The sequence below is a fragment of the Urocampus carinirostris genome, chromosome 15 (assembly GCF_059441175.1).
Source record: "Urocampus carinirostris isolate Australia breed hairy pipefish chromosome 15, RoL_Ucar_1.0, whole genome shotgun sequence".
Classification (NCBI taxonomy): domain Eukaryota; kingdom Metazoa; phylum Chordata; class Actinopteri; order Syngnathiformes; family Syngnathidae; genus Urocampus; species Urocampus carinirostris.
In genome coordinates, this window is record NC_142363.1 from 35,941,832 (window position 1) to 35,968,854 (window position 27,023).

At 41.6% G+C, this 27,023-nt stretch overlaps 2 protein-coding genes across 2 annotated transcripts; one reads left to right on the forward strand and one right to left on the reverse strand.

Annotated features, from left to right (window-relative positions):
- Positions 1–1,377: 1,377 nt before the first annotated feature.
- Positions 1,378–6,207, reverse strand: tpgs1 (tubulin polyglutamylase complex subunit 1). Its single transcript, XM_088355037.1, has 3 exons — positions 5,725–6,207; positions 3,606–4,090; positions 1,378–1,969 (listed from the first exon to the last, which is right to left on the reverse strand). Exons 2-3 carry the CDS (start codon positions 4,004–4,006, stop codon positions 1,444–1,446), a joined length of 927 nt encoding a protein of 308 aa, XP_088211163.1. The 5' UTR covers positions 4,007–4,090; positions 5,725–6,207; the 3' UTR covers positions 1,378–1,443.
- On the forward strand, positions 5,755–25,131 carry LOC148352263 (guanine nucleotide-binding protein subunit alpha-11-like). Its single transcript, XM_088355036.1, has 7 exons — positions 5,755–6,379; positions 13,259–13,443; positions 13,767–13,921; positions 14,087–14,215; positions 21,257–21,386; positions 21,458–21,611; positions 24,609–25,131. The coding sequence occupies exons 1-7, from the start codon at positions 6,244–6,246 to the stop codon at positions 24,797–24,799; spliced, it is 1,080 nt and encodes a 359-aa protein (XP_088211162.1). The 5' UTR covers positions 5,755–6,243; the 3' UTR covers positions 24,800–25,131.
- Positions 25,132–27,023: the final 1,892 nt, after the last annotated feature.

Here is a 27,023-nt window from a genome sequence, read left to right on the forward strand (position 1 = left end):
AAAAGCAGATGGGCGCAAAGGAAAGCATATTGAGCTCAGTTGGTCATTGTTAACACATACTCCATAGAGAAAATATTTCACCTTCAACTTTTTAGGGACGTCTCAAATGACATACCCCACCTTTAAATGATAGGTACATGGCCAACAATGAAAAAAATAAGGAAACTTGATAAATGTTGATAACTAAATATTAAATCAGGGGTTAGGTGTCATATTTGACCTCAATCTGTCCTCTCAAACACACGTTAAGAATATTACTAGAAAAGCTTTCTTCCATCTTCGCAACATTGCCAAAATTCGCCCTACGCTGTCTCAGTCGGATGCGGAGATTATAATTCACGCGTTTGTTACTTCCGATCTCAATGACTGTAATGCACTACTCTCTGGTCTCCCGAAGTCCAAAATCAAGAGCCTTCAGCTGGTACAAAATGCTGCAACGAGGCTTTTAACTAAGACAAGAAACTTTGATCACATGACCGCAATTTTAGCTAACCTGCATTGACTCCCTGTTAGCGTGAGATGTGATTTGAAGGTTCTGTTGGTATTATACAAAATCATGCATGGATTTGCTCCCTCATATATTTCAGATTTAATTTCCCCCTATGTTCCAGTCTGGAGCCTTCGCTCTAAAAACACTGGTCTTCTGGTGATCCTAAATTCCAAGAAGAAATCAGCTGGTTCCAGAGCCTTCTCCATTCTCTTCCCCCTAAGATGCGATCTGCAACCTCAGTAGAAACATTTAAATTTAGGCTTAAAACGCACTTCTATTCTCTAGCTTATGATTGACCTTGATTTCATTTTGACAGTATCTGTGTATTATTTGCCCTCATGTAGGTTTTAGATCAGGGGATGGTGTCATAAGTCTGTGGTTTGCAATAACCTGTGGTCTGTGCAGCCCTTTGACTCTTTGTGATTAAGGGCCAAACAAATAAATATGACTTGACTTTTAAAATATAGATGATTTTATATAAGAGAGAGAGCGAGTTAAAATTCCATTGATATGTACTGTTAATGACAGAGAATCTTGAATCACATAGATATATAGAGTGAGAGATAATTATAGAGATGAAAATATATAGAGATAGCCATAGATACAGAAATAAATGAAGAGATTATATATATATTCAGGGTTGGGTAGGGTTACTTTAACTGGATTACTTTCAATTACTTTTGGATGACTCCAATACCAAATATGCTAATAAAAGACAAAAGAAACTAAACAGGGAGATAGAGATATATAAAGATATATAAATATAGGGGGGAAAAAAAATAAAAAATAGATAAGATACATAGACATATTTACATACACACTTAAATCTCAAAGGAAAACTTTATCACCCACTTTTTGCTCACGGGTAAATGTAGTCAAAAAAATCTTTACATTTGTCCAGTATTCAAAACAGAAATCAATATCAACATGTCGGAGAGTTGTCCAGAATGTTTTTAGGAGACAGCTTTAACGCGCTCAATAAAGAGTTGCGCGGCGGCCTTTTCAAATTCGTTAGCGTCCATGTAGCCCCCCTGGCATTGCGCTTTCCCCATGTCGCTCGCCAGCCGCGCCGGCGACATCCTAGCGTTAGCCTGCAGACGTCGAAGCGCCCGTACGTCGGGGGGATCCCCCTCCCGCCGCATCTCCAGCGATTCGGCCAACGCCGCCAACGCGGCCCGGCACGCCGAGGGCGCCGGCCCCCGCACGGCCCCCGGACACAAGCCGGCGTAGAGTCGCCGCGTTTGCCGCACGTAGTCGCAGAAAAGGGCGCAGGTCAGCACGGTGTTCCGGAACAGGTTGTGCGGCACCGCCTCGTGTCGCTGGCAGCTCAGGCGGCGCAGGAGCGGGGTCGCCGCCTCGGCCGAGACGCCGCCTTCCTGGCAAAAGAGCCGCAGGGCCGAAGTGTAGGAGTCGCCCGAAAGGCCGCCCGCGTCCGATAATAAATCGTAGGCTTCGCAGACATTGTTGTTGAAAGCACACCTGAAACGATGAAAGACAGCTATGAGCATCCGCTGTGGAGTTCCTCAAGGCTCTGTGTTAGAAACTTTATTGTTTATAAATTAGTGGTCCACAACCTTTAGTGCAGGGGTGTCAAACAGGCGGCCCGTGGGCCAGTTCGGGCCCGCTAAGGGATTGAATCCGGCCCGCGAGACCACTCAGAGAAGCGCGAGAGAAAAAGGAGCTGCGGGTTGAAATATATACACTTGATGTTGCCAAAACCAGGTGCCTCTCACAAATGATGTCCTTTCTCTCTCTTTTCTCTTTTCTCTTTTCTCTTTCTTTGTTCCTCTTTGTCTCTTTCTCTTTTTACCTTCTTTTGCTCTCCTTTTTTCCTTTTCTCTCTTTCTCTCTTGCTTTCTACATCCCCTTTCTCTCTTTCTCTACTCCTCCTTTTTCTCTTTTTCGCTTTCTCTCTTTCTATTTCTCTTTGGATTTCATTCTTTTTCACTCTTTCTTTCCCCCTCTCTCGCTATTTCTCTTTTTATCTCTTTTGTTTCTCATGCTTTCTCTCTCTCTCTCTCTTTCTCCCTTTCTCTCTTTCTTTGTCCCACCCTCTCGAGTTTTCTCTCCATCTCTTTCTCTCATTTCTTTCTTTTTTTCTTTCTCTCTAATCTACTAGTCCGGCCCCCGAGAGAATGTTTGTTCTACCGTGTGGCCCCAGAGTTAAAATTAGTTTGACACCCCTGCTTTAGTGTTTCACGGACCAGTTCAATGTCTGACCCTTTTTTTCGCGGCCTGGCCCAGTAATAACGTTAGTCATAATGACAATTACAGTAATTTAAAATCTACTGGGTAATCACTAGCCGCCCTGGATGCAAAACTGCCGCATGGTCGAAGTGTACGAGTTGCCTGACAGGCAACCCGACGTCCGTCAATGGATAGTAGGCTGCACGGGCGCTGATGTTAAAGGATCACCGGAATCATTGAAAGACAGCTATCAGCATGAGTTGTGGAGTCCCTCTAGGGTCTGTTTTAGGACCTTTATAGTACATACACTACATTTATTCATGTATAACACGCCCATCGCTAATTTTTTAAAATTAAAAATCCGTATACATTTTTTTTTCCACATTTCCCTTGCTCAAACTAAGCATTTCCTGCCATTGTGAGACAGAGAGAGAGAGAGACAGAGAGAGATAGACAGACAGAGAGAGATGGAAAGCGAGAGAGCAAGAGAGCGAGATACAGAGAAAAATAACTAGAGGGGTATAAAAAGAGAGAGACACAGAGAGAGAGAGGTAGAAAGTGTATATATTTGGGGCAGCACGGTAGGGATTGTGTGGCACAGTTCTGAGGTCATGGGATCAAACCTTCCTGTGTGGAGTTTGCATGTTCGCCCCGTGCTTGCGTGGGCTTCTTTTTGGGCACTCCTCCCACATTCCAAAAACATGCATATTAGGTTAATTTACCGATCCAAATTGTCCCTAAGTGTGAATGGGCGAGTGAGTTGTCTGTCTCTGTGTCCCCTGCAACCAGTTGAGGGTGTCCCCTGCCCACTGCCCCAAGATAGCTGGGATGGGCTCCAGCACCCCCGCGACCCTACTGAGGATAAGCGGTGCAGATAATGGATGGATGGATGGTTACACCCATAAAAAGGTGCGATTCGGGCCGTTACCTTTGCGAGTGATGCGCCAGGCGCAGGTGCCACAGCGCCCTCTTGAGTTTGTGCCGAGTGTCGGCCGCTTGAACCGGGGGGGCGTCGCTCGGACGCGGCTCCGAGGGGCGTCGCGAGGCGGCCCCACGACCGCGCTCCTCCGCGGGCTCCGTTGCCGCGACGAGGCCACCGAAATGCTCGGCCAAGAAACCGACGGGGTCGTTCGGCCTCACCTCGGCAATCTTCAGGAGGGCGCCGCGAAGCAGCTCCCCGACGCCGGCTTGCACGAGAAAGTCGCAGTCGCTAGCGGGAACGGAGCCTTGGCACTCCGGGGAGGTTTTGGAGTCCGGGGAGGTTTTGGACTCGGACGAAGCGGCGGACGAGTGAGGCGCCGCGGACCGGCCTTTCTCTTTGTCGGCCATCTTGCCACATGGCTCAGTGATGTGTCGTTTGCGAACTTGACGGCTCTACGAGCTGGCTCTTCAGTGGGTGTTATTTAGCGCCTCCTAGTGGTACAAACAAAAGTCACTCATTCATTGATGTACGGAGGGAGGAGGCTTGAATTCACCTGTGTCAAAAATGTGGTCCGCGGGCAAGAAAAAAAATTCTAATCTGGCCCGTGTGACAACACCCAGAGAAGCACGAGAGAAAAATATGCTGCACTTTTAAACAGCAACAACAGAAGCCTTTACCGGAGAGAGTGGGACTAGGATAACAGAGTTTTGTGCTACTTTTTCCCGTCTTTAAAATTTTCTTTGTTTTTGTGTATGTTTTTGTCTTGCTGTCGGTCACCCCTCCAGAGGGATATGACCACGGTTGATAGATAGATAGATAGATAGATAGATAATTTTTCATCATATATAAGCCTATCTTGTTTGTTATGAGACACATACAACCTAAAGTATCTAAAAGCATTTCAGTAATTAATAAAGCCAAATTCATTTTAAACTATAATGCATTGTATCTATTATATTGTTCTCTAGTTCTGCCATACTTAACATATTGTGCAGAACCTGGGGCAATCATTACAAAAGTTCACTACAGCCCCTTTTTATCCTCCCAAAACGTGCAATTAGAACCATACAGAACCTTATAGAACCATACTCTATCGAGATCATACTCATATTTTATTCCTGCAGTCCAAATTATTAAAATTGGATAATTTAGATAAAATTTTCACTGCACAACTGCTATTTAAGGTCAACAAAAACATAGTGCCGGATAACATCCAAAAATGATTCATTCGGAAAGAGGGAAATTGTCGTGAATTTATAAGCCCAAAGGTGAGAACCACCAGGAAAAGTATGCGTGTGTCTGTGTGCGGAGTCAAACTTTGAAACAATTTACAGGACGAGATCAAACAATGTCCAACTATTCACTCGTTCAAATTTAAATACAAAAAGACATTGCTGGCGGAATACAGAGATAAAGAAAATGAGGTATGAGTGATACGAGAGATTGGGAATACTGCGTTTAAAAGATGGTTAACTTTTCTTGTTGTTATTGCTATAGTTATGATTAATATTCTTACTATTGTTCTTATTATCATTGGTGTATTTCATAGGGAAGATGAAGGGGTAGGGAATATAAGAATTTGCTTCTTACTACTTTTCGAACAAGTTCTCATCTCATCTCATCAGCCGTACCGCTTATCCTCATTAGGGTCGTGGAGCCCATCCCAGCCATCTCCAGGCAGTGGGCAGGGGACACCTTGAACTGGTTGCCAGCCAATCGCAGGGCACACAGGGACAGACAACTCATTCGCTCATTCACACCTAGGGACAATTTGGACCGGCCAATTCACCTGAAATGCATGTTTTTGGAACATGGGAGGAAACCGGAGTGCCCGGAGGAAACCCACGCAAGCACGGGGAGAACATACAAACTCCGCACAGGAAGTCTGGAGCTGGATTTGAACCCACGACAGGTTCCCATGACATGAACTGTGCCGCACAAGCGCTAACCACTGCGCCGCCGTGCTGTAACATTATTGTTTTTGTTCTGTTTTTATTTTAATGTTCGAAATAAAGTTTTAATTCATTCATTCATTATGAAGGAAAATAGAGACTTTAATATTTGGGGGGCCCATGATTACTCTCTTTGAAACAGAGTGGTATACTTTTGACTATATAGCATGCACCTTTCTCCACTGCGTGCGTGCGCGCGCAAGTCGGTTCCGCCCACCCGGGGTCCATTCGGACCAGGCTGCCGCTGTCAGTCCACCCTCTAGTCCGCTTCGTCTCGGTTCGCGTCTCGGCAGGAAAGAAAGAAAGCGAGCGGGCGGCGAGTGGGTGGTCGGATGGAGGCAATTGGCGGACCTCACCGCTGCCGCTCTCGCCAGAAGCCGGAACCCGTCCGAATCACTGCGGGCCGTCTTGACTCTCCGCCTCCCGAGGAAAGAGAGCCGTCGCCGGCTTGAGAAGAGCGCCCCTTCGGTTCGACGTTAGCCTGCTAGCTCTAGGTGTCGGACGGACACGCCGCTGTCGATTTTTCCCGGGGAAACATTCGCGACGGGCGCCCGCTTCTTTCTCGTCTTGACGCCGTTAACGGAGGAGCTACCGGACAAGTTGGCCACTCGTCGGGGTTGATTCCCGTCGGTACCGGTGTCAGAACCCAGCCGAGTCAAGGAAGTCGACGCCGGTTCGGTGGAGAAGTGGCGATGACTCTGGAGTCGATGATGGCTTGCTGCCTGAGCGAGGAGGCGAAGGAGTCCAAACGGATCAACGCCGAGATCGACAAGCAACTTCGCCGGGACAAGCGCGACTCCAGGCGGGAACTCAAGCTGCTGCTTCTCGGTAAGTCTCCACACTGTTGAATATAGTGTTCTTCCGACAATTGACAAAAAGGAACGCAAACAACCTGAGGTGTTGGTGAAATCCAATGCATACCTTACAAAATACAAAAGAATCTTACGCTATATTTTTTTTCAAACGTGTTTATTTATGTAGTTTAACATGTTATATTGTACATGTGTTTCCTTAAATCATATATATTGTTAATAACATTTTGTTGTGAGATACTGAGTTGCTCGACACGAATGAGGTTTATTATGAACAAAAGTTCAAAAATGAAGTAGTTTGAACGTTCACTGTAGTACAAAAAAATAACTGCAAATAGAATTAAGTAGAATAATACATTTTCTTCTTCAAATTATTAATTCATTTTCTGCATTGAATTGGTAATATACTGATTAAAGGGATCACCACAAACCTGTCTTTTTTTCATTTTCTCCTTTTATACTTCCTTTTTTTCTTAACTTCTTTATATAACATCATTATTCGTAATGTAATGCATCAAAGCAAGCGAGCCGTTTGAGAGCCGGCTCTCCTTCATGAGTTGAGCCGAAAAAGCAGGTTCTCTAAAAAGAGACGGACTTCCTTTCACTACACAATACCACATGAAATCCGATGTTGAATGATGCATGATGGGAAATCCCCAGACGGCATGCGCAAATAAAACCGCTCGCTTCGTTTGCAACGAAAAAAACAATACTGAGATAGAGGCTTCCGCGGCGAACTCGTTTGACTTGATTGATTTGCCGTTTGGTGACCGTCGGTGTTTAGCAGATGGTACCCATCATTGACCATTTTGCGTTTTTTCGTACAGATTTTCTTGTACGTCGTACGCGTGTTAAAATGCATGATTAACGTACTTTGTACGGCAGAAACGTACAGCTTGACAGGTATGAGTCCAGTGTTCTTCCAACAATTGACAAAAAGGAACGCAAACAACCTGAGGTGTTGGTGAAATCCAATGGATTTGACACTGTTGCTCTCACATATGAAGTTTGGAATTAATAACAATCACAGCACGGACAATTTTAGATTGAGAGCTATGGGGCTAGCCAAACAGCGGCCCGCGGCCAGTCAGGCCTTTTCATCTGTCCCACCAAACCAAAACGCTCAATATTTATTGATAATATATATCATAGAAAAAAGCTACTACTCATAAAAAAATGAGTTTGAGTGCCAACTTTTTTCCATTGTGTGTACAAAACCTAATATTAAATTCATTGCTTAAATAGGGCCCTAATATAATATTTTGCTTTCATTCAGAAAGGGAACAATCTATAGAAACTCTACAGTAGTAATACTAGAGCAAAAAAACACTACTACAAAAATCTTGCCCAAGAAATACTACAAAAATACAACTTCAATAGGATTCCAAAATGCTAAAAAAAATACTACAGAAGTAATACAAAAATATTCTAGAAATATTGCAAAACTATTACTATGGAAATACTTCAGAAATACACTACAGTAATACAAAAATACTTCTACATAAATATAATGACAGGCATATTACAAAAACGGCTACAAAAATAGATTTACAGTAATACTACAAAATATTAACGCTATAATACTACAAAAATTCCGCTATGGAAATACTACAAAAATACGACTACAGTATGATTCCAAAATGCTCAAGAAATACTACAGAAATACTATGGAAATAATAGAAAAATATTCTAGAAATATTGCAAAACTATTACTATGGAAATACTATAGAAATACACTACAGCAATACAAAAATACTACTACATAAATATTATGACAGGCATATTACAAAAATGACAGAACGGCTACAAAAATAGATTTACAGTAATACTACAAAATATTAACATGTATAATACAAAAATTTTGCTACGAAATACTACAAAAATACAACTACAGTCTGATTCCAAAATACTAAAGAAATACTACAGAATTACTATGGAAATGATACAAAAATATTCTAGAAATATTGCAAAACTATTACCCTGCAAATACTTTAGAAATACATGACAGTAATACAAAAATACTAATACATAAATATTAGGCATATTACAAAAACGACAGAACGGCCAGAAAAATAGATTTACAGTAATACTACAAAATATTAACGCTATAATACTACAAAAATTCCGCTACGGAAATACCACAAAAATACTACTACAGAAATTGCACAGAAATGAACTTCAATAATACTCCAAATATCTGATAGAAATACTACAAAAATACTAGGGAAATATAAGAGTTATACTGAAAAACTAAAAACCAATTTGATGAAACTCATCTATTCCAAAAAGAAAAATGTGTATGTATATTTACTGTGTTCCTAAATGAGAGATATCGGCTAGGTCACCAGGATGGGCCCCTTGACCACATTTTTAAACCCTTTGCGGCCTCCCGGGACCTCCAAATAGTTGCCCTCCCCTGCATTACACTGTGCTGGCTAGTTTTTTTTTAATTATATTTGAGCCTATCCTGTCCTTTATTAAGGAAAAGAGAGTTTAAAAAATGCTATCATTTTGGGGGGGTTCGAGCACCCTCAAAAACTGTCTGGTTACGCTCATGAATAGGAGTCGAATACCTTTCCAGTATCCGCACTTGTACATTTTCAAAAGACTGGAGTTATTAAATGAAGAAAATAGTGCTCACTATGGTTTACATGACACTACTTATCTCTTAATTCTCGATTCCTCTGTGATTAATTTGAACAACACCAAGGGTGTGACTTTTGATTGACACCCCTTCGTGCAGTGTGGTGTCATAACTCTTAGAGTAAAATGAACTCTATGTTCTGTGTACAGTTAACACTCTGTAGAAAAGAACATATAGTTTTAAAACGTACTCTTCAGGTGTTAGACGAACACCCGTTGTTTTCCTGTGTAATACATGACCATTAGATGTCACTGCAATGCAATGACCTCTATCTATCTATCTATCTATCTATCTATCTATCTATCTAGACATCTATCTATCTAGACATCTATCTAGACATCTATCTAGACATTTATCTATCTATCCATCTATCTAGACATTTATCTATCTATCCATCTATCTAGACATTTATCTATCTATCCATCTATCTAGACATTTATCTATCTATCCATCTATCTAGACATTTATCTATCTATCCATCTATCTAGACATTTATCTATCTAGACATTTATCTATCTAGACATCTATCTAGACATTTATCTATCTAGACATCTATCTAGACATTTATCTATCTAGACATCTATCCATCTATTTATCTAGACATCTATCTATCTATCTATCTATCTATCTATCTATCTATCTATCTATCTAGACATCTAGACATCCATCTATCTAGACATCTATCTGTCTAGACATCTATCTATCTAGACATCTATCTGTCTAGACATCTATCTATCTAGACATTTATCTATCTATCTAGACATCTATCCATCCATCTATCTATCCATCTAGACATCTATCCATCCAGACATCTATCTATCTAACATAGCGAGTTGATTTCAGTCATCAAAGTTAATACCAAATAAACCTTCTTTTGAAGGTAATGGCAAAATTGGCTTTGGAAAGGGCTTGTATTTGGCCATGAAAGAGGTGTAAGAACCCTGTATAATGTATTTTTGGGGACAAGGTGGACGGACGCTTAAGACACGCTCTTGGACTTTTTGGGAACGTTAAGACAGAAGAACTTTAGAGCTCTGGGAAGAAGCAGAGGCCGCTTATTCCAATTTAATTCTTTTTTTTTCTCTCTGAAATGAAAAGAAGCGTGCAGAAGAAGGTGCAGGGGGCCGCTCACCATATCAGGTCATTCTCCACTGCCTGATCCTTTTTTTACTCTACTTGGTCAAAACATAACAAAAAAATGGAGACTCCCTGCTTTGGGCTAGATCGAGATTTTCAGATGACTTTACTTGCTAAATCAGGCGTGTGCAAGCCACGGCTCATGGGCCACATAGGACCTGTCAGGCTTTTATATCCTTTATATACTTTGGCTAGATTGAGAAATGAAATTGTGAGAGACAGAACTGGAGTAGTAGTGGAAGTGAGCAAGCGTGTGGATAAGAGAGTACTCGGTCGGTTTGGACACATGGAGAAGGATGGATGAGGAGCGAATGTTGAAGAGGATCTACAGAGCAGAAGTCAATGGAAGGAGACCATCAGGAAGCACTCCAGGAAAGAGGTCTCAATCTAGTGGAAGCGAGAGCTCTTATTGGTGATAGGAATGAGTGGAGAGGTGTTGTGAAAGGATAGTGGGATGTTTGGGCACGTTCTAAGGGATGGGCTGTATGATGCGGCAGGGGTAAACCAGCGAAAGCTGTCGGGCCCTGCTGTTGAACAGAAAAGCATGTTGTGTCACCCTGACCCAAGTGACTTTCTTGTGTCCCGTTTCATCTGGAAGGACCATAGCGTGACCAACTTGGGTGCTGAGGTGCCTAATTTGTTTGGGTGTTTGGGTATTTGGGTTGGCCATGGTCCCCAAAATTTGTTTGTTTGTGTTTTTTGCTACCTTTTTCCTTTTTCTATTCTTTGTTTATTGTGTATGTGTTTTTCTTGCTGTCAGTCACCCCTCTTGAGGGATATGACCAAGGTAGATAGATAGATAGATAGATAGATATATTTGATATATACAGTAATGAATACACCACTGTTCAAAAGTTTGACGTCTATGAAAAGTCGCACTCTTGTTTGATTTAATTGATACTTTTTATTGATTAAAATCCAAATTCACGATACAACTTACCTAAGAATTGTTTTTTCACACACTCCGAAATTTACTGTGGTCTAGATGAAATATTCCAACGGCCCTGATCTGGCCCGCGGACCGTATGTTTCACGTGCATGTTTTCAACCCAACCATCTGATCGGTGCGACGATTGCCACGAATGATTCTGATTGGCCTGCGGCTAAAAAGTTAGCAAATTTAGCGTGCGATCTTCCCGAGCGCTGGCAAACATAGATTTTGCTCATATATGGCAAACAGGAGGTCCCACTTAGCCACTCGCTTGGCTGGCGTGTCAGCTACTCTGGCCTCAAATGTCTCTCTTCCTCTTACTTTCTTTCAGTGACTTAAAACCCCTTCAACCTTCCTGTCAAATTAGTCTCAAATCCCAATCTGAGGCATACCCAAAGTCATTTGAATGCTCTTCTTAAACCCTTTGGAGAATATGGACCCTTAAGGTTTCTTTTGAAAGGTTGCCCTCTCAACGTTTTGTCCCAAACTGAAATCATTACTTCAAGTACCGTATTTTCCGCACTATAAGGCGCACCTAAAAGCCTTTATTTTTTTCAAAAGCTGACCATGCGCCTTAAATTACAGTGCGCCTTATATATGGATCAATATTAAGTCGCAAAGTCTTGCAACTAAGGCAAGCAGCCGCCGACTCGATTTTCCCCCGAAGGCGAAGTCGTCCGCGGTGTATGCTGGGATTTATATAGCGGCGTTTCATTTCCTAACCGATGTGTCAATCATCATTTGAATCAGTCACTATTGGCTAAAGTTATTCGGAGGTAAAGGGGGCGGATCCTTTTTAATCATTTACAGGCTCGCACAGGCATAAGGGGCGAAACAAAGCCTGCAATTGTCAGGGATCAGAATTTTCCGCGGATCCGCGGATTTCCGCTGTTTTTGAACCCCAAAGGCATTCCGACTTTTTCTCTTGCGTAGCAAACAAATTCAAAATCCGACTGTCTCACTCTTTCCTTTATTGCTCTGGCGCACCCTGGCGGCCGTTAGAAAAATTGGCCGCATTGTTGCTCAAGCCGCAGGGACTGAACTGCATTTGAACTTATTATTATTATTTCCTTCTTTGCAAGCTTTCGGAATGTTAAGGGGGTAATAAGTTGGACTGAACTATCTGACTGTTTTGTCGACCTTCCCATTGTAGCGCCTTATAATCCGGTGCGCCTTGTGTATGGAAAATATAGGACCAAAAACCATTTTTTGGAGGTGCGCCCTATAACCCGGTGCGCCTTATAGTGCGGAAAATACGGTAATCTGAAAAACTCAACATTAGTATTTAACGCATTTTTCTAAGGGTATGTCTTGGTGTTCCCAAAAATGGCCATTTGGAGACGTCCACTTCACGGTCCTGAAACCTTGGCAACCGTGTATTTTACATTAGACATTGTGAAAGAGTTGTAAATATATATATCAACTGCGTGTCATGATTACTGATGCGAGGCACCTGTGCCCGTTCCTTTTGCGCCAACAGCCCTGGTCGCTGATTGGCTCAATGTCTCTTTTTAAACTCCCGGCTTCCGAAATGAAACCGTCAGACCGTTCTGCGAACCTATGCTTTCAGCTAGGCAAGCTTTGTACTATCCGACATTAACCTGCCCTGTTTTTTCCTGACTGACACCTGTTGCCGACCTGTTTCTGGACCCGTTTCTGCCTTGCTCCTCCGTCCCGGCCACCGACCTGTTTTGCCCTGTTTCCTGCCTGATACCTGTTGCCGACCTCTTTTCTGGACTCATTACTGCCTTTGCTCCTCTGTCAATCATCAACCTGTTTTCCCGCTCTCAAGACTACCCTCGCTCGACACGGAAGTGCCACATCCGCGTTCCTGCCATCAGCTACCCGTGACCGACGATCATGGAAGCAAGCAATGCTCTCTTTCTCAATAAAACTGAGTAAAACGAACGCTATTGGGTCCTGTCTCCGTTTCTGGCTTGTGACACTGTGTGATAATCGGACATCAAAATGGATCCCGGGTTATATTTAAGCACGTTTATTTTTGTCTCTGATTTAAATTTGCCTCTTAAAAATGCGTAAAATTACTTTGGGAATGTCATTGGCTAACCAATGTGTCCATCAACATTTGAATCGGTCACTCCTGGCTAAAGAGTTTTGAAGCCGAATGTGTCATAACAAAAAAAATGTCCTAGTTTACGTTTTAATGATTGTGTTGCGTTCAGGTACGGGAGAAAGCGGCAAGAGCACGTTCATCAAACAGATGCGCATCATTCACGGGGCGGGATACACGGACGAGGACAAGCGAGGCTTCATCCGACTGGTCTACCAGAACATCTTCACCTCCATGCAGAACATGATCCGGGCCACCGAACACCTCGACATACCCTTCAAATTCCCGCAAAACCGGGTAAGCATGACCATGGAGTAATTAGGATCTTTCTCCCCTATTGGAGACTGATCTTGCGGACTTCTCGGCTGATCAACTGGCCTCTTAGTTGGGTGCGCCGGGCTTCCTCACTGGATCTCGGCCTTCTTTGTCCCCATGGTCTAAAGGGGTAAAGGCCAGACTGCCCCGGTGTGCGTGCTCTTGTGTGCACTTTAAGAAAAAGGTCTTGTAAACAAATAGTGTGTCTTTCATTGTGCTGGCAAAATCGGTGGTTGAAAAGGGTTGGGGGGAAAAGCACTTGTGTCAGTGTAGTCCTCTAAAACAGCAAAAATCCTTGTTTTCAGGCTAACGCTTCGCTAGTGAAAGAAGTGGACATCGAGAAAGTGGACGGCTTCGGTCCGAACTACGTCGCGGCCGTCAAAAGTTTATGGTCCGATCCGGGAATCCAGGAGGCCTACGATCGTCGACGGGAGTACCAGCTCTCCGATTCCACTAAATAGTACCTACCTTTCTTTTTTTAAAGTCTGGATTATTTCACCACTAGATGTCGCTGTATTGTGTCGTACCCTAGAAAAGGAGTGCTGCAAAACACAAAGAAGAAGAAAAACTACGGAGACTCAAAAGAGGCCAAAAAGTGTATTAAATTGTTCTTTTGTGTTTTCAGTTACCTGAGCGATTTAGATCGCGTGACGGCCGGCGATTATGTTCCGACCCAGCAGGACGTGCTAAGGGTTCGAGTCCCCACCACCGGTATCATCGAGTACCCCTTCGACTTGGAAAACGTCATCTTCAGGTACGCCAAAAACGGCTAAATTGAGGCTTACCTTTGCCACCCAGGGTTCATACGGGAGCTTGAAATCCTTGAAAACACTTGAATTTATTGTTGTCTCTTCAAGGTCAGGAACATGCTTTTGTGAAGCGTGAAACTTTTGGCATTGCCATGTTTCTTGGCAGCCGGACTCTATAGATCACGCAACTAATGAATAAACATTTTTCAAATGTGCGTGAAAATGACGTCGACACACCTGTCCTTGTGACTTGTCGTTATGGTGTTGTCATTTGAAGCGTCACACCCAAAAGGACAGCTCTATTTAGAAAACCAGCTCTTTCGGCTCGGCTCACTGAGAAGAGCTGGCTTTTTCGGCTCGCAAATGATATATTATCAATAATAATGAAACTAAAAACACGAAATAAACTCAAATATTCTAAGGTCAACAAAAAAAATGTCAAATACAAAACCATTTGAGCTATTTAATCACTTAACAGATTTAGAGTCGAACAACAACACAAAATCCCTAAAATTGCCAAACAATACAATAAAAATTATCGTAAATTCCGGACTATAGAGCGCACCTGATTATAAGTCGCACCCACCACATTTTAAGAGGATAACCGCTTTTGTACTTACACTAGCCGCACCTGTATATAAGCCGCATACGCCCATATTGAACCATGTGATACAATCACAAAATCAACCCAAACCCTACTTTGAGTCCTGCGATTTTAACTGAACATAAAGTATTCAGTTCAACAACCACAGTTGGCTAAATAACGGAAAATGATACCGGTACTTAACATTTGATGCAGACCTGCAGAGTCCGGGTCCCGTTAAAAGTAATCCAAGGAAAAAAAGTGTATATTTTCAAAGGTAAGGGTGGGAAAAAAATATATCCACTATTGTCTGCCGTGTCCACAAACACTCACCTTTACCGGTCTCCACTTCCTGTCATCCCCCGCGTCTGTTACGCCCCTTCTTTTTAATTGGTCAGTTGCAAATACATATTATACATGGTTACACATATTTACAAAGAAAGACGGAACACCGAGAGAGTTTTCAAAGCTTTAATAATAATATTATAACTTCCATCCCAAACCGTGCCTGTGAAGGGTAGCAAAACGCTACTAGCAACACGCTCGCAAGGTAAAGTTTGCGTGCAGTAGCTCTGTTTCCTTCTTTATCGGATTGCTCGATTGCGTTTAGCTTGTAAGCTGCGTCATGTGCCTTGAACTCCAGCGCCGCTGGCGGCTGTTAGAAAAAGTAAATTGGCCGCATCACTGAATAAGCCGCAGGGTTGAACGTTTGGGGAAAAAAGTAGCGGCTTATAGTTCGGAATTTACGGTAAAATATTGAGTGTGATAAATAAATGATCAAATGCACAAAAAAACGATTCTATTTTTCACCAGTTTGGACTGAAAAACCCACAATAAATATAAATGAAAATGATAAATACATAAAGCAAAAGATCAGTAGTTTTTAAGCTTGAATGCACTCTGCTTCGAAGCAATTGATATTCAAATGAGTCCAAATTTGGCTTTTCATACATACAGTACTTCTTCTTTTTTTGTCGTCTATAATGAACTCTATTATTACCCAACACCCTCTAGAGCAGGGGTGTCAAAGTCATTTTAACTCGGGGGGCCACACGACAGAACAAACATTCTGTCGGGGGTCGGACTCGTAGATTCAAGAGAAAGAAAAAGAGAGACAAAGAAATAAGAGGAAAAGGAGAGAGGGCGGGACAAAAAAAGAAAAAAAGGGAGAGACCTTGAGAAACAAAAGAGATAAAAAGAGAAGTCATGAGAGAGGGGGAAAGAGGGAGCGGAAGAAAGAAATCCAAAGACAAATAGAAAGACAGAAGGAGAGAAAACAGAAAAGAAAGCGCGAAGGGTAGGAAGAGAGAAGGAGAAAAGAGAGAAAATGAAAAAAGGAAGTTAGAGCAAAAGAGGTTAAAAAAACAGAGAGAGAGAAAGATAAAAAGAGCAACAAAGGAAGCGAAAAAGAGACACAGAGAGTGAAAGAGACAGCAACAGAGTGGGAGAAAAGGGGTGGAAAAGAGAGAGAGAGAGAAAGAGAGAGAGAGAAATAAATACAAGTACAGTGTCTTTGTTCAAGGCACCTTTCTTTGGCAACATCAAGTTGACATATTTCAACCTGCTGCTTGTTTTTCTCTTGCGCTTCTCTGAGTGTTGTCTCGCGGGCCAGATTCAATCCCTTAGCGGGCCTGATTTGGCCCGCGGGCCCCCTGTTTGACACCTGTGCTCTAGAGCCTTTTCAGGTTTGAAAACAAGTGTGACGTAGCCAATTGTTGATGAAGAATGTCAGAATTCATGTCAGTTTATAGCATTTATAGCAAGTATATGCAAGCTGCAAGGTAACCACTTTATTTTGAAAGTCAACAACAACAGAAACGCTCTTTTGATCGGCGTTAGATTGATTCCTTCTGAAGGTACTGGAAAAATGGACAAAGTGGCCTGGAAAGGGCTTGAAAAGTGCTTGAATTTGGCCTTGAAAAAGGTGTACAAAGACTCTTTTTTTGTCGTAGGAGCCCAAGTGTCCACTGACACCATTATCTCCATTTTTAGGTCTTAATATAAGGTCCCCTGAGGTTCCTTTTAGAACAATAGTATAAAGCAAAGTCCTACATTTGGTGCGCCCGATCCGTCCGTGGAAATGGGTCAGCTCCTCATCGCCTCGTTTCCTTTCTGGCCGCCGTAAGAAAACCAGGTCGCCGGGCTATTTGCGGCCCGCGGCGGGGCTCCCGCGGGGCCCCCGACGGCCCCGGACGGCCTCGGATCTCGGCGTGCCGCGAAGGTTCCGTGCCAGGGGCCGTTGGGGCCCTGCCCCTCTAGTGAGGCTCCGCCCCTCTGTCAGAGATCGACATTATTAAGACTATTTAATGGCTATATTTGCACAGATAAAATACGTGTATATAGTTTAATTCTACATGATGATGGCAGAAAAGAACTTACGTCCGTCCTGGATGAGGTCCAAACAGAGAGAGGGAGTGGTTTATTTTGCGTCAGAGAAATCAGTACACACAAGAACATGACTTCAAAATAAAAGAATACAATATTGATAAACGTACAAGAGATATAATTACACTCATTGTTGAAACTTTATGTGTGTGTGTGTATGAGAAAACATTGTTTTTATATTTAGTAATATAAAAACAAGCTAATTACCTTGAGACAGAAATTCAAGAGATTTACATTGAAAACCTGACACCCTCGGCAAAAGAGCTTGTCAAACGCGCTTGATGACAGCGGACTGTTTAAAGTTTAGTCGACCTTAAATAAGGAGAGAAGACTTCAATGGATTTTCAACGTTTTTACAGAAGAGGACTGTTAAAAAAAACCCTCCAGATCAGGGGTCTCCAAGGTGGCGCCCCCTAAGGACATTCGAGGTGCCTGCAGAACTGTCCTGAAATTAGCTTGACTGAGTCTATTGAACCCTATTTTTAATTATTAACCTAGAACTAACATCATAATAACATAGTGACAACCAATGTTCCCTCTAAGCTGCGTGTGTGCGTAATTGCGCACTACCCAGAGCTTTTCCGCGCACAAGAAAAACTAGCCAGCTCACAAAAATCAGGGCTCCAAATTGCTAATTTAGAAGCGAATTAAGTCAAAGTTACAGTGCATGAAGGTTGTGTTCTAAATGCGGTATTTGGAAGTCAAGGTCGAAGTAGAACGAAGTTGAGTAAAGTCGGTAGAGTTTTTCGAGAGCCGGCTTCTTCGGCTCGGCTCACTTAAAGGAACTGGCTCTTTCGGGTCCCAAACGGCTCTTCAGGTTGTTTTTGTTTCTTTCATCCCTATATGACCAAATATTATGTACAATTTTGCACAAAATGACTTAAAGGAAGGGGGAATAGAACAAAAAAGAAAAAAATACCAAAATGAAAAAGTAGTGAAAAGCTGAGAAGAAAAGAAACAAAAGGAAGAGAAAAAAGAAGGAAAAATTCAGTTAAAAAAAACAGAAAAAAATGAAAAAAAGTAAATAGAGAACAAAAAGAAAAAAGTAACAGCTAGGAAAAAATAAACACAATGAGATTTTTTAAAGGAATTAAAAAAAAGGAGAAAAAAACAGGGAAAAGGAAGAAAAGGTTTGTGTTGCATTCAAATCATTTCCAATGATACCAAATCAATCTTATTGCCAACATTGTACTTCCACTAAAAATGTGATTGAATACAGTTGTGTATCGTGCAACCGACTCAATAAGCCCCCAAAAATATTAGTATTATGCGACAAAAGATACCAGGAAAAAAAAATGGAAATCTTGTGAAAGAATTGTAAGAACAAACGACGTTTGTAGGCCGTACAACCTTTGCAATAATAGATGAGTCAATTCATTCAAAAGTGAAAACAATTTTTGCATTGCCGGAAATTCAGCAAAATGTAACTTGATGTCAAATTTTGGACATGTTTGATCATGATTTAGTTGCCACACTTGGGATTGCCGTTGCTCAGTGTTGTTTCAAGCGTTGCTCACCGACTTTGTGTGAATGCTCAGACCCCTGGAAAATTACAGGGAACATTGGTGACAACATGATAAATTGTAATTATAGAAATTCAAATGAATACATTCCAGTTGATGGGCTTCATGGAGGGTACATCTATTTAAATATTCATCATTATTTTTACGCAATTCATAAAGAGAACAGAATGAGAATCGATTCATGTATTCAACAAATGTTAAATTCAACAAATTCCTGTTTTTATTGATGAATTTTACTCAAAATAACACAAACTCATGCTCATTTAAAAGGCAAATGAGCAAAAATGTGTTGTTTTTCTAGCTTGCTATCCAGCTTTTTTAGTTTTGTAGCTAGCTTCCTATACAGTGGAACCTCGGTTCTCGACCATAATCCGTTCCAGAACCCTGTTCGAAAACCATTAAAAGTACCGTATTTTCCGCACTATAGGGCGCACCGGGTTATAGGGCGCACCCCCAAAAAATAGTTTTTGGTCCTATATCTTCCATAGAAAAGGCGCACCGGATTTAAGGCGCTACAATGGGAACGTCGACAAAACAGTCATATGATTCAGTCCAACTGATTACCCCCTTAACATTCCCAAAGCTTGCAAAGAAGCAAATACGTGTCGTAGAAACGTGCCGATGCGGTGTCCGTACGATGTCACTCAAATGCATCGTTTCAAATATCATTCGGAAGGTTCAAGTCTTGGGATTCAAGAAATGCCAACCATTCCTTAGTTTCTATTTTCTTTTTCGCTCGCAACTTTACTGTGCATATGACAATAAACACTTGGAATTGAGTTGAATTCACTCAACTCATCACAGCAACATCAAGATCGTTCTAAAACAAGATACCAGGAAAATATAAAGCCGCATAGCTCACTTAAGTTCTCACGTTCAATAATGATACGCAATCATGGTCTTCTTACAACCGTGAGTGTAGTAAATCCAGGAGAGTAAATTATTAGCAAATACAGACTAATGAAACATGTTTCTTTATGGCGTAGTTTAGCAAGCTTGCTATTCAGTCATCTTTTTCGGCCAATTGCAGGGTTTGTTCTGGCCCTCTATGCCTTTCCGAGGCTCCGAATAACTTCAGCCAATAGCGATCGATTTAACGGATGATTGACACATCTTTTTCGGCCAATTGCAGTGTTTGTTTCGGCCTTCTAGCCAATCCGAGGCTCTGAATAACTTCAGCCAATAGCGATCGATTTAACGAATGATTGACACATCTTTTTCGGCCAATTGCAGGGTTTGTTTCGGCCCTCTAGCCTATCCGAGGCTCCGAATAACTTTAGCCAATAGCGATCGATTCAATTGATGATTAACACATTGGTTAGCCAATGAAACGCCGGTATATAAATCCCAGCATACACCGCGGACTACTCCACGTTCGGGGGAAAATCGAGTCGGCGGCTGTTGCGTAAGTTGCGAGACCTTGCGATTTAATATTGAGCCATATATAAGGCGCACTGTATTATAAGGCGCATGGTGAGCTTTTGAAAAAAATTAAGACTTTTAGGTGCGCCTTATAGTGCGGAAAATCGTTTTAATCCGTTCCAACACCCTGAATGTTTAACATGAACGTAAACATGAAGCTAACCCAGGCTAATCGGACGTTCGCGTTAGCGTAATCTTCCGCAAGAAAGATTACGCTAACATGAACGTGTAAAAATAAAAAAAGGATTATGAATAGGATTTCTTACCTTTGTGGTGGACGGTGGGGAGAGAAAAATCCTCAAAAGTTTTTCAACCTCTTCCAAAACTTGTGGCAGTTGCTTGCTTATAGCGCTAACTTCCTTAGCCGCATCACTCGATTTCACAGCCTCCTTATTATTTACTATCGTATCGATAGTAGATTTAGCCACGCTGTATTCACTAGCAAGATCGGAAATTCGTACACCTCTTTCATATTTAGCTATTATGTCTTTCTTAAAGGCAATAGTTGGACGAACAACTTGTCTTTTTTCACCTGTCCCGCTTGCACCGACCTTCTTCCGAGGCATAATTAGGGGCTGAAACACCCGTACGCCGCTCAGCATCGCACCCTAGCGTACCAAGAATTTCTCGAAATTTTTGGTCAAACACCGATTTGTCCGAACTGAGAGGCGTTCGAAAACCGAGGTTCCACTGTATTTTCAGATATTTAACAAGCTATCCAGATTGCTTTTTCATTTTTGGCATGCTATCTGGCTATATATTTACATTTTTTGCTCATTATCAAGCAAAATCTTGGCCTCATTTCTAGTTTTTATCTTTTAATCCGGCTATTTAGTTGGCTTTTTACTCTTTTAGCTAGCAATTTAGATCCCTTTTAGTTTTTTACCCGTTTACCTTTCAAGTTACCCTATTCCGCTATTTAGCAAGCCATTTAGCTGAGTTGCTATTTTCGAAATGCATATAAAGGTGGCTGCCCTTTGCACTAATTGTAACAAAAAGTAGCTTGAGGCATTAAAAAGCTTGGAGACATCCCTGGTGCAGTATGGCATTATGCGTGTCATGGTCTGGAATATAGCCTAAATGTGGTTGATTTCCGATCGCGTGTCCCAGTTCCGCGTTTGCGCCCCTCGCAGGATGGTGGACGTAGGCGGGCAACGCTCGGAGAGGAGGAAGTGGATCCACTGCTTCGAGAACGTCACCTCCATCATGTTCCTGGTGGCCCTCAGCGAGTACGACCAAGTCCTGGTGGAGTCCGATAACGAGGTACCCGAAAGCTGGGATCCCTCCCTAAATTGAAAGGGGCCCCCGTGAACCCTGTCTTTTGTGGCGCTCAGAACCGCATGGAGGAGAGCAAAGCGCTGTTCCGGACCATCGTGACCTACCCTTGGTTCCAGAACTCTTCAGTCATCCTCTTCCTCAACAAGAAGGATCTTCTAGAGGAGAAGATCTCCTACTCGCATTTGGTGGACTACTTCCCCGAGTTTGACGGTAAGGAGATCTACTTAAGCAGACAGACTGCTGAGATAATTTCTTCCTCATGTCATGAGGCTCTTTAACTCCATCTGGGGGAGTAAAAGCCCGCATTAAACCACACCCCCTCATTGCATATTACCAAATTTTTATTACAGTGTGTATTTTATGTAGCACTATTTAAATACTCTATATCAACATGTTACATTGGGTGTTTATGTATTATATTCCTTTTACTTTATTATTGTTTTATTTTCAACACAAGGATACTGCTGGAAGTATGAATTTCCCTATGGGGATGAAGAAAGTATCCATCCATCTATCTATCTATCTATCTATCTATCTTAAGCGTCGAGTGAGAACTGTAGTCTCATGTCGTGAAGCATGACCAACTTAGGTGCCAACGTGCCTAACTTGTTTGGGTGTTTAGGCATTTGGGTTGGGCATGGTCCCAAAAAAATGTGTGTGTGTTGTTTGCTATTTTTTCCCTTTTTATTTCCTTTGTTATTGTATGTGTTTGTCTTGCTGTCGGTCACCCCTCTTGAGGGATATGGCCAAGGTAGATGGATAGATAGATAGATCCTCTGGGTTGGTTGATCAGGAGAGCTTTCACACAAAAAAGGCATTGAAAAATGCCTCACCCATCTCTTATAGGGAAAAGGTGTGGATTTGACAAAATAGAAAATGAAACTTAAATTGACTCTAGAGCACTTGCAAACATTACTGGGTAAGTAACAAATTAATGGAAACCCTGAAACATCAGATGGATACGGAAAGTATATACTGTCATTGTTTAAGGACGCCCTATTAACTCCTCTTGTGATACACTGAGATCGTAACTATGGTGGCTGTAGCTTAGCGCTTGCAATGGACAGGGTTGGGTAGGGTTACTTTAACTTGATTACTTTCAATGACTTTTGGATTACTCCTATACCAAATGTGCTAATAAAAGACAAAAGAAACTAAATAGGAATCAAATGACTAAATTTTGTGCAGGCTTGGGGACTAACGGAATACACGGAACGGCAAAAATGATGTTGGCAAGCTGTTTGGACTGATTTTCATTTTGTTTCTGTCGCATTTGATGTTCGTTTTGCCGGAGATCAAAAAGATCAAAGCCAGGAGAGAAAGCTTACCACATGTTGTGAGTCATAATTTTATTCCTATTTAGTTTCTTTTGTCTTTTATTAGCATATTTGGTATTGGAGTCATCCAAAAGTCATTGAAAGTAATCCAGTTAAAGTAACCCTACCCAACCCTGGCAATGGATGTATGAAAAGCGATCGCAACGTTGTAATGACTTAATGAAACACAGGATTCGATAAAACCGGCATCATTTGAAGAATTTACCTTAACGAGGCGTACTAAGCGTAAGATCTACCCAAAAAAACGACAGTATGTTGTTTATTTTACGGACAAGTTACCTTGAAGAAGGAGGCCGGGCTAATGGATCACGTCTTAACCAGCGGTAAGAAACATTTGGGGGCCAGCGGGCGATCTAAAAATCTCGAACCATTGGCCCCTGGACTCTGAGGGATGGCCCAAGGTTGGGGGCTAAGGCATCCCTCGCCTGACAGCAAAAGAGACTGAGGGGTGTGTGCATCCATCTTTTATAGCTGACGTGACCTTACTCTACCCAAGAAGGTGCCCCTCCCTTGCAGGCCCATTGGGTATTATTGCACGCAGAATAAGACGTGATTGACAAAAAGAAAACTCTCAATTTGGTTGCCAATGGTTAGTTTTCTGCCAGGTATGCTTGTTTATGTATGTAGAGAAAATTGCTTTAAGTTACCGTATTTTCCGCACTATAAGGCGCACCGGGTTATAGGGCGCACCCCGAAAAAATAGTTTTTGGTCCTACATTTGACATACATAAGACGCACCGGATTATAAGGCGCTACAATGGGAACGTCGACAAAACTGTCAGATAGTTCAGTCAAACTGATTACCCCCTTAATATTCCCAAAGCTTGCAAAGACGCAAATACGTGTCGAGAACACGTGCGGATGCGGTGTCCGTACGATGTCACTCAAATGCATCGTTCCATCATTCGGAAGGTTAAAGTCTTGGGATTCAAGAAATGCCAACCATTCCTTAGTTTCTATTTTCTTTTTCGCTCGCAACTTTACTGTACATATGACAATAAACATTTGGAATTCAGTTTAATTTAAAAATAGACACTCCATTCCATCCATTATCTGCACCGCTTATCACAGAAAGATATTAGCCAGAGTAGCTCACCGAAGTCGTGTTCATAATAATGTGCAGCCGTGGTCCTCCTATATCCGTGAGTTTAGTAAATCCAGGAGAATAAAATATTTACAAATACAAAATAGTAAAAAAATGCTTGGCCAATTGCAGGCTTTGTTTTGCCGTTTAAGCCAATGCTAAAAAGGATCCGCCCCTTGACCTCCGAATAACTTTAGCCAATAGTGATCGATTCAACTGATGATTGACACGTCTTTTTTGGCCAATTGCAGGCTTTGTTTTGCCGTTCAAGCCAATGCCAGCCTGTAAATGATAAAAAGAATCCTCCCCTTGACCTCCGAATAACTTTAGCCAATAGTGATCCATTCAAATGATGATTGACACATTGGTTAGCCAATGAAACACCGGTAAATAAATCCCAGCATACACCGCGGACTACTTGGCGTTCGGGGGAAAATCGAGTCGGCGGCTGCAAGTTAGTTGCAAGACTTTGCGAATTAATTTTGTTCCATAAATAAGGCGCACTGTATTATAAGGCGCATGGTCAGCTTTTGAAAATAATAAAGGCTTTTAGGTGCGCCTTATAGTGCGGAAAATACGGTATATTTGGTTCAGAATCAAATTTGTTTTTGTCTCTTTGGTCTGCACATGGAGTGCAGGGGGAGAAGTTCCTGCAGCAAGAATGAGAAAAAAAGGAGCGATGTATATCTACACTACTTTGTTAAAAGACTATAATGAAGTAATTGCATGTGAGAAAGCTTGTTGAGTTTCCTTTTTTGTGCTCTTTTGCGTTGTTTTTGGGGTCAGGTCCTCAGCGGGACGCGCAGTCTGCTCGGGAATTCATCCTGAAGATGTTTGTGGACTTGAACCCGGACAGCGACAAGATCATCTACTCTCACTTCACCTGCGCCACCGACACCGAGAACATCCGATTCGTCTTTGCCGCCGTCAAAGACACCATCTTGCAGCTCAACCTCAAAGAGTACAATTTAGTGTGAGGAATCCTGCACTTTGATCTGTCTTCATTGACTGGTTAAGCGTTATACAAATGCAGACCATTTACCATTTGCTGCCATCAAAGACCCCTTCCTGAAGCTTAACCTCAAAGAGTACGACTCTGTGTGAAGATCCCCTCCCTCCCCTTTGACGCAGCCAACTATTTCCAGTACTCCACGCACACTTCTTTTCTTTCATATGCCATCCCACCCACCTACGCTTCCAACCATTTTGAATGGAACTGATTATATATATATGTATGTATGTATATGTGTGTGTGTGTGTGTGTGTGTGTGTGTGTGTGTGTGTGTGTGTGTGTGTGTGTGTGTGTGTGTGTGTGTGTGTGTGTGTGTGTGTGTGTGTGTGTGTGTGTGTGTGTGTGTATAATATATATATATATATGTACAGTATGTATGTATGTGTATATATATGTATTTATATATGTCTATGTATGTGTGTGTATATGTATATATATATACATACATACATACACACATATATATATATATGTGTGTATGTATGTGTGTATATATATATATATATATATATATATTTATGTTGTATGTATGTATGTGTATGTATATATATGTATGTATGTATATATGTATGTATGTGTATGTATATATATGTGTATGTATATATATGTGTATGTATGCATGTATATATATATATATATGTGTGTGTATGTATGTGTGTGTATATATATATATATATGTGTATGTATGTGTGTATATATATATATATATATATATATGTGTATGTATGTATGTATGCATATATATATATATATATATATATATATATATATAATGTGTGTGTTCCACTTTGCTCTTCCCAACCTGACACGGAACATTAAGCCCCACAGCACAAAAGCAAAGAAAGCATAAGAATAGTTTTCTGTTTTGCATGGGGGGGCAGGGGGGTTGTATTGCATATTCACAGTAAGGTTCTATTTTGTTGTGTATTTTTTTTGTAAATGCACAACAGCCATTTGCCTAAACGCCATTTTTGGCAGGAAAAAAAAGCATTTTCTACTTTTTAGAGTTCATAGTATGCATACTATGCCAAACGGCACAATGGGATAAAAATGTGTTAGGAGATCATTTGAACGATCGGATTTGAGTTCCTTTTCTAAGGTTATCTGATTCATCGAGCAGCTTTTTGGAGCTCTTTTCACGCGTGCTTTGTTTTTTTGTTGTCAACTTGAAATTGCTCTTGAAGGGAAAGAAAACGGAAAAACAAACAAAAAGTTAAAGGAGTTGCTCTCCTATTGGGGGCCATTTGTGGCCCCGGAGCGAGGGGGGCCTCTTGTTTTGTGGCTCCATCCAGGATGAAAAAGACAGCCGGGGTCTTTTTGGTGCTGCTGTATTGAGGAGTCATCCTGACATAATATATGTACAAATATATGCCATAGAAATAAATGAACTCCTAAAAAAATCACGCTAATACCTAAAAAGTTAATGACATTCGTGCAATTAATTCATTTTTTTTTTTGCACTTTGACATTTTTTTTTAGGAATTATTTTGTCGCTTATTTTTGGTCTTTATTTCATCGTGTCGTCTTTTCGACTATTTTGCTCTTTTTCAGGATTTCTTTTGTTTTGTATTTTCTCATTTATTTTGGTACTTGTTTTGTCTTTTGTCATTTATTTATTTGAGTATTTTTTCCGATGTTATTTAGAGGGCCTGGGTCCTATTGATTTTCAACAATGGCTTCACCATCGTTTGAATAACACTTGGTTTTAACAAAATACGCACACGAAAAAATCCAAATTCCACGACACAATACACAACAAAATCAATACAGAAATAAAGACAAAATACATTTTGAAATGTGTAAATAACAGAATAAATTGTATAGCTCTGTCAGGACCAGAACAGAGACTGGACCTACTTGCGTACGTTTCTATCAGTTTAATTGGGAAGAAGGGAAAGGATTGCACACACGATACGGTGGTCGCGGGGAGCAGGTCGCTCTGAACGCGGAAGTGGCACTTGTCGGGAGCAGAAAAAATCGGTCAGTAGCCGGGATAGAAGAGCAAAAACGTGGTCGGGATCGGAAACAAGTTGAAAGCCAGGAGAGGAGAGTAGACGTGGTCAAGGTCAAAACAGATCGTAACGGGAGACAAACAGGAGCAAAAAAAAAAACGGGACAGGCAAAAAAAGGGCTTGCTTTGTAAAAGCAGAGATTTGCAGACGGACCGACAAAAGGGGACTGACAGAACC

What these genes read in the sequence shown, in the direction of transcription:
- tpgs1 (XM_088355037.1), bottom strand. Translation starts at nt 4,006, where the DNA reads ATGGCCGACAAAGAGAAAGGCCGGTCCGCGGCGCCTCACTCGTCCGCC. An exon ending in CTGGCGCATCACTCGCAAAG is followed by an intron (nt 1,970 to 3,605) that starts GTAACGGCCCGA and finishes TCATCGTTTCAG; the next exon opens with GTGTGCTTTCAACAACAATG.
- LOC148352263 (XM_088355036.1), top strand. Translation starts at nt 6,244, where the DNA reads ATGACTCTGGAGTCGATGATGGCTTGCTGCCTGAGCGAGGAGGCGAAG. An exon ending in TCAAATTCCCGCAAAACCGG is followed by an intron (nt 13,444 to 13,766) that starts GTAAGCATGACC and finishes CCTTGTTTTCAG; the next exon opens with GCTAACGCTTCGCTAGTGAA. An exon ending in CTCTCCGATTCCACTAAATA is followed by an intron (nt 13,922 to 14,086) that starts GTACCTACCTTT and finishes TTGTGTTTTCAG; the next exon opens with TTACCTGAGCGATTTAGATC.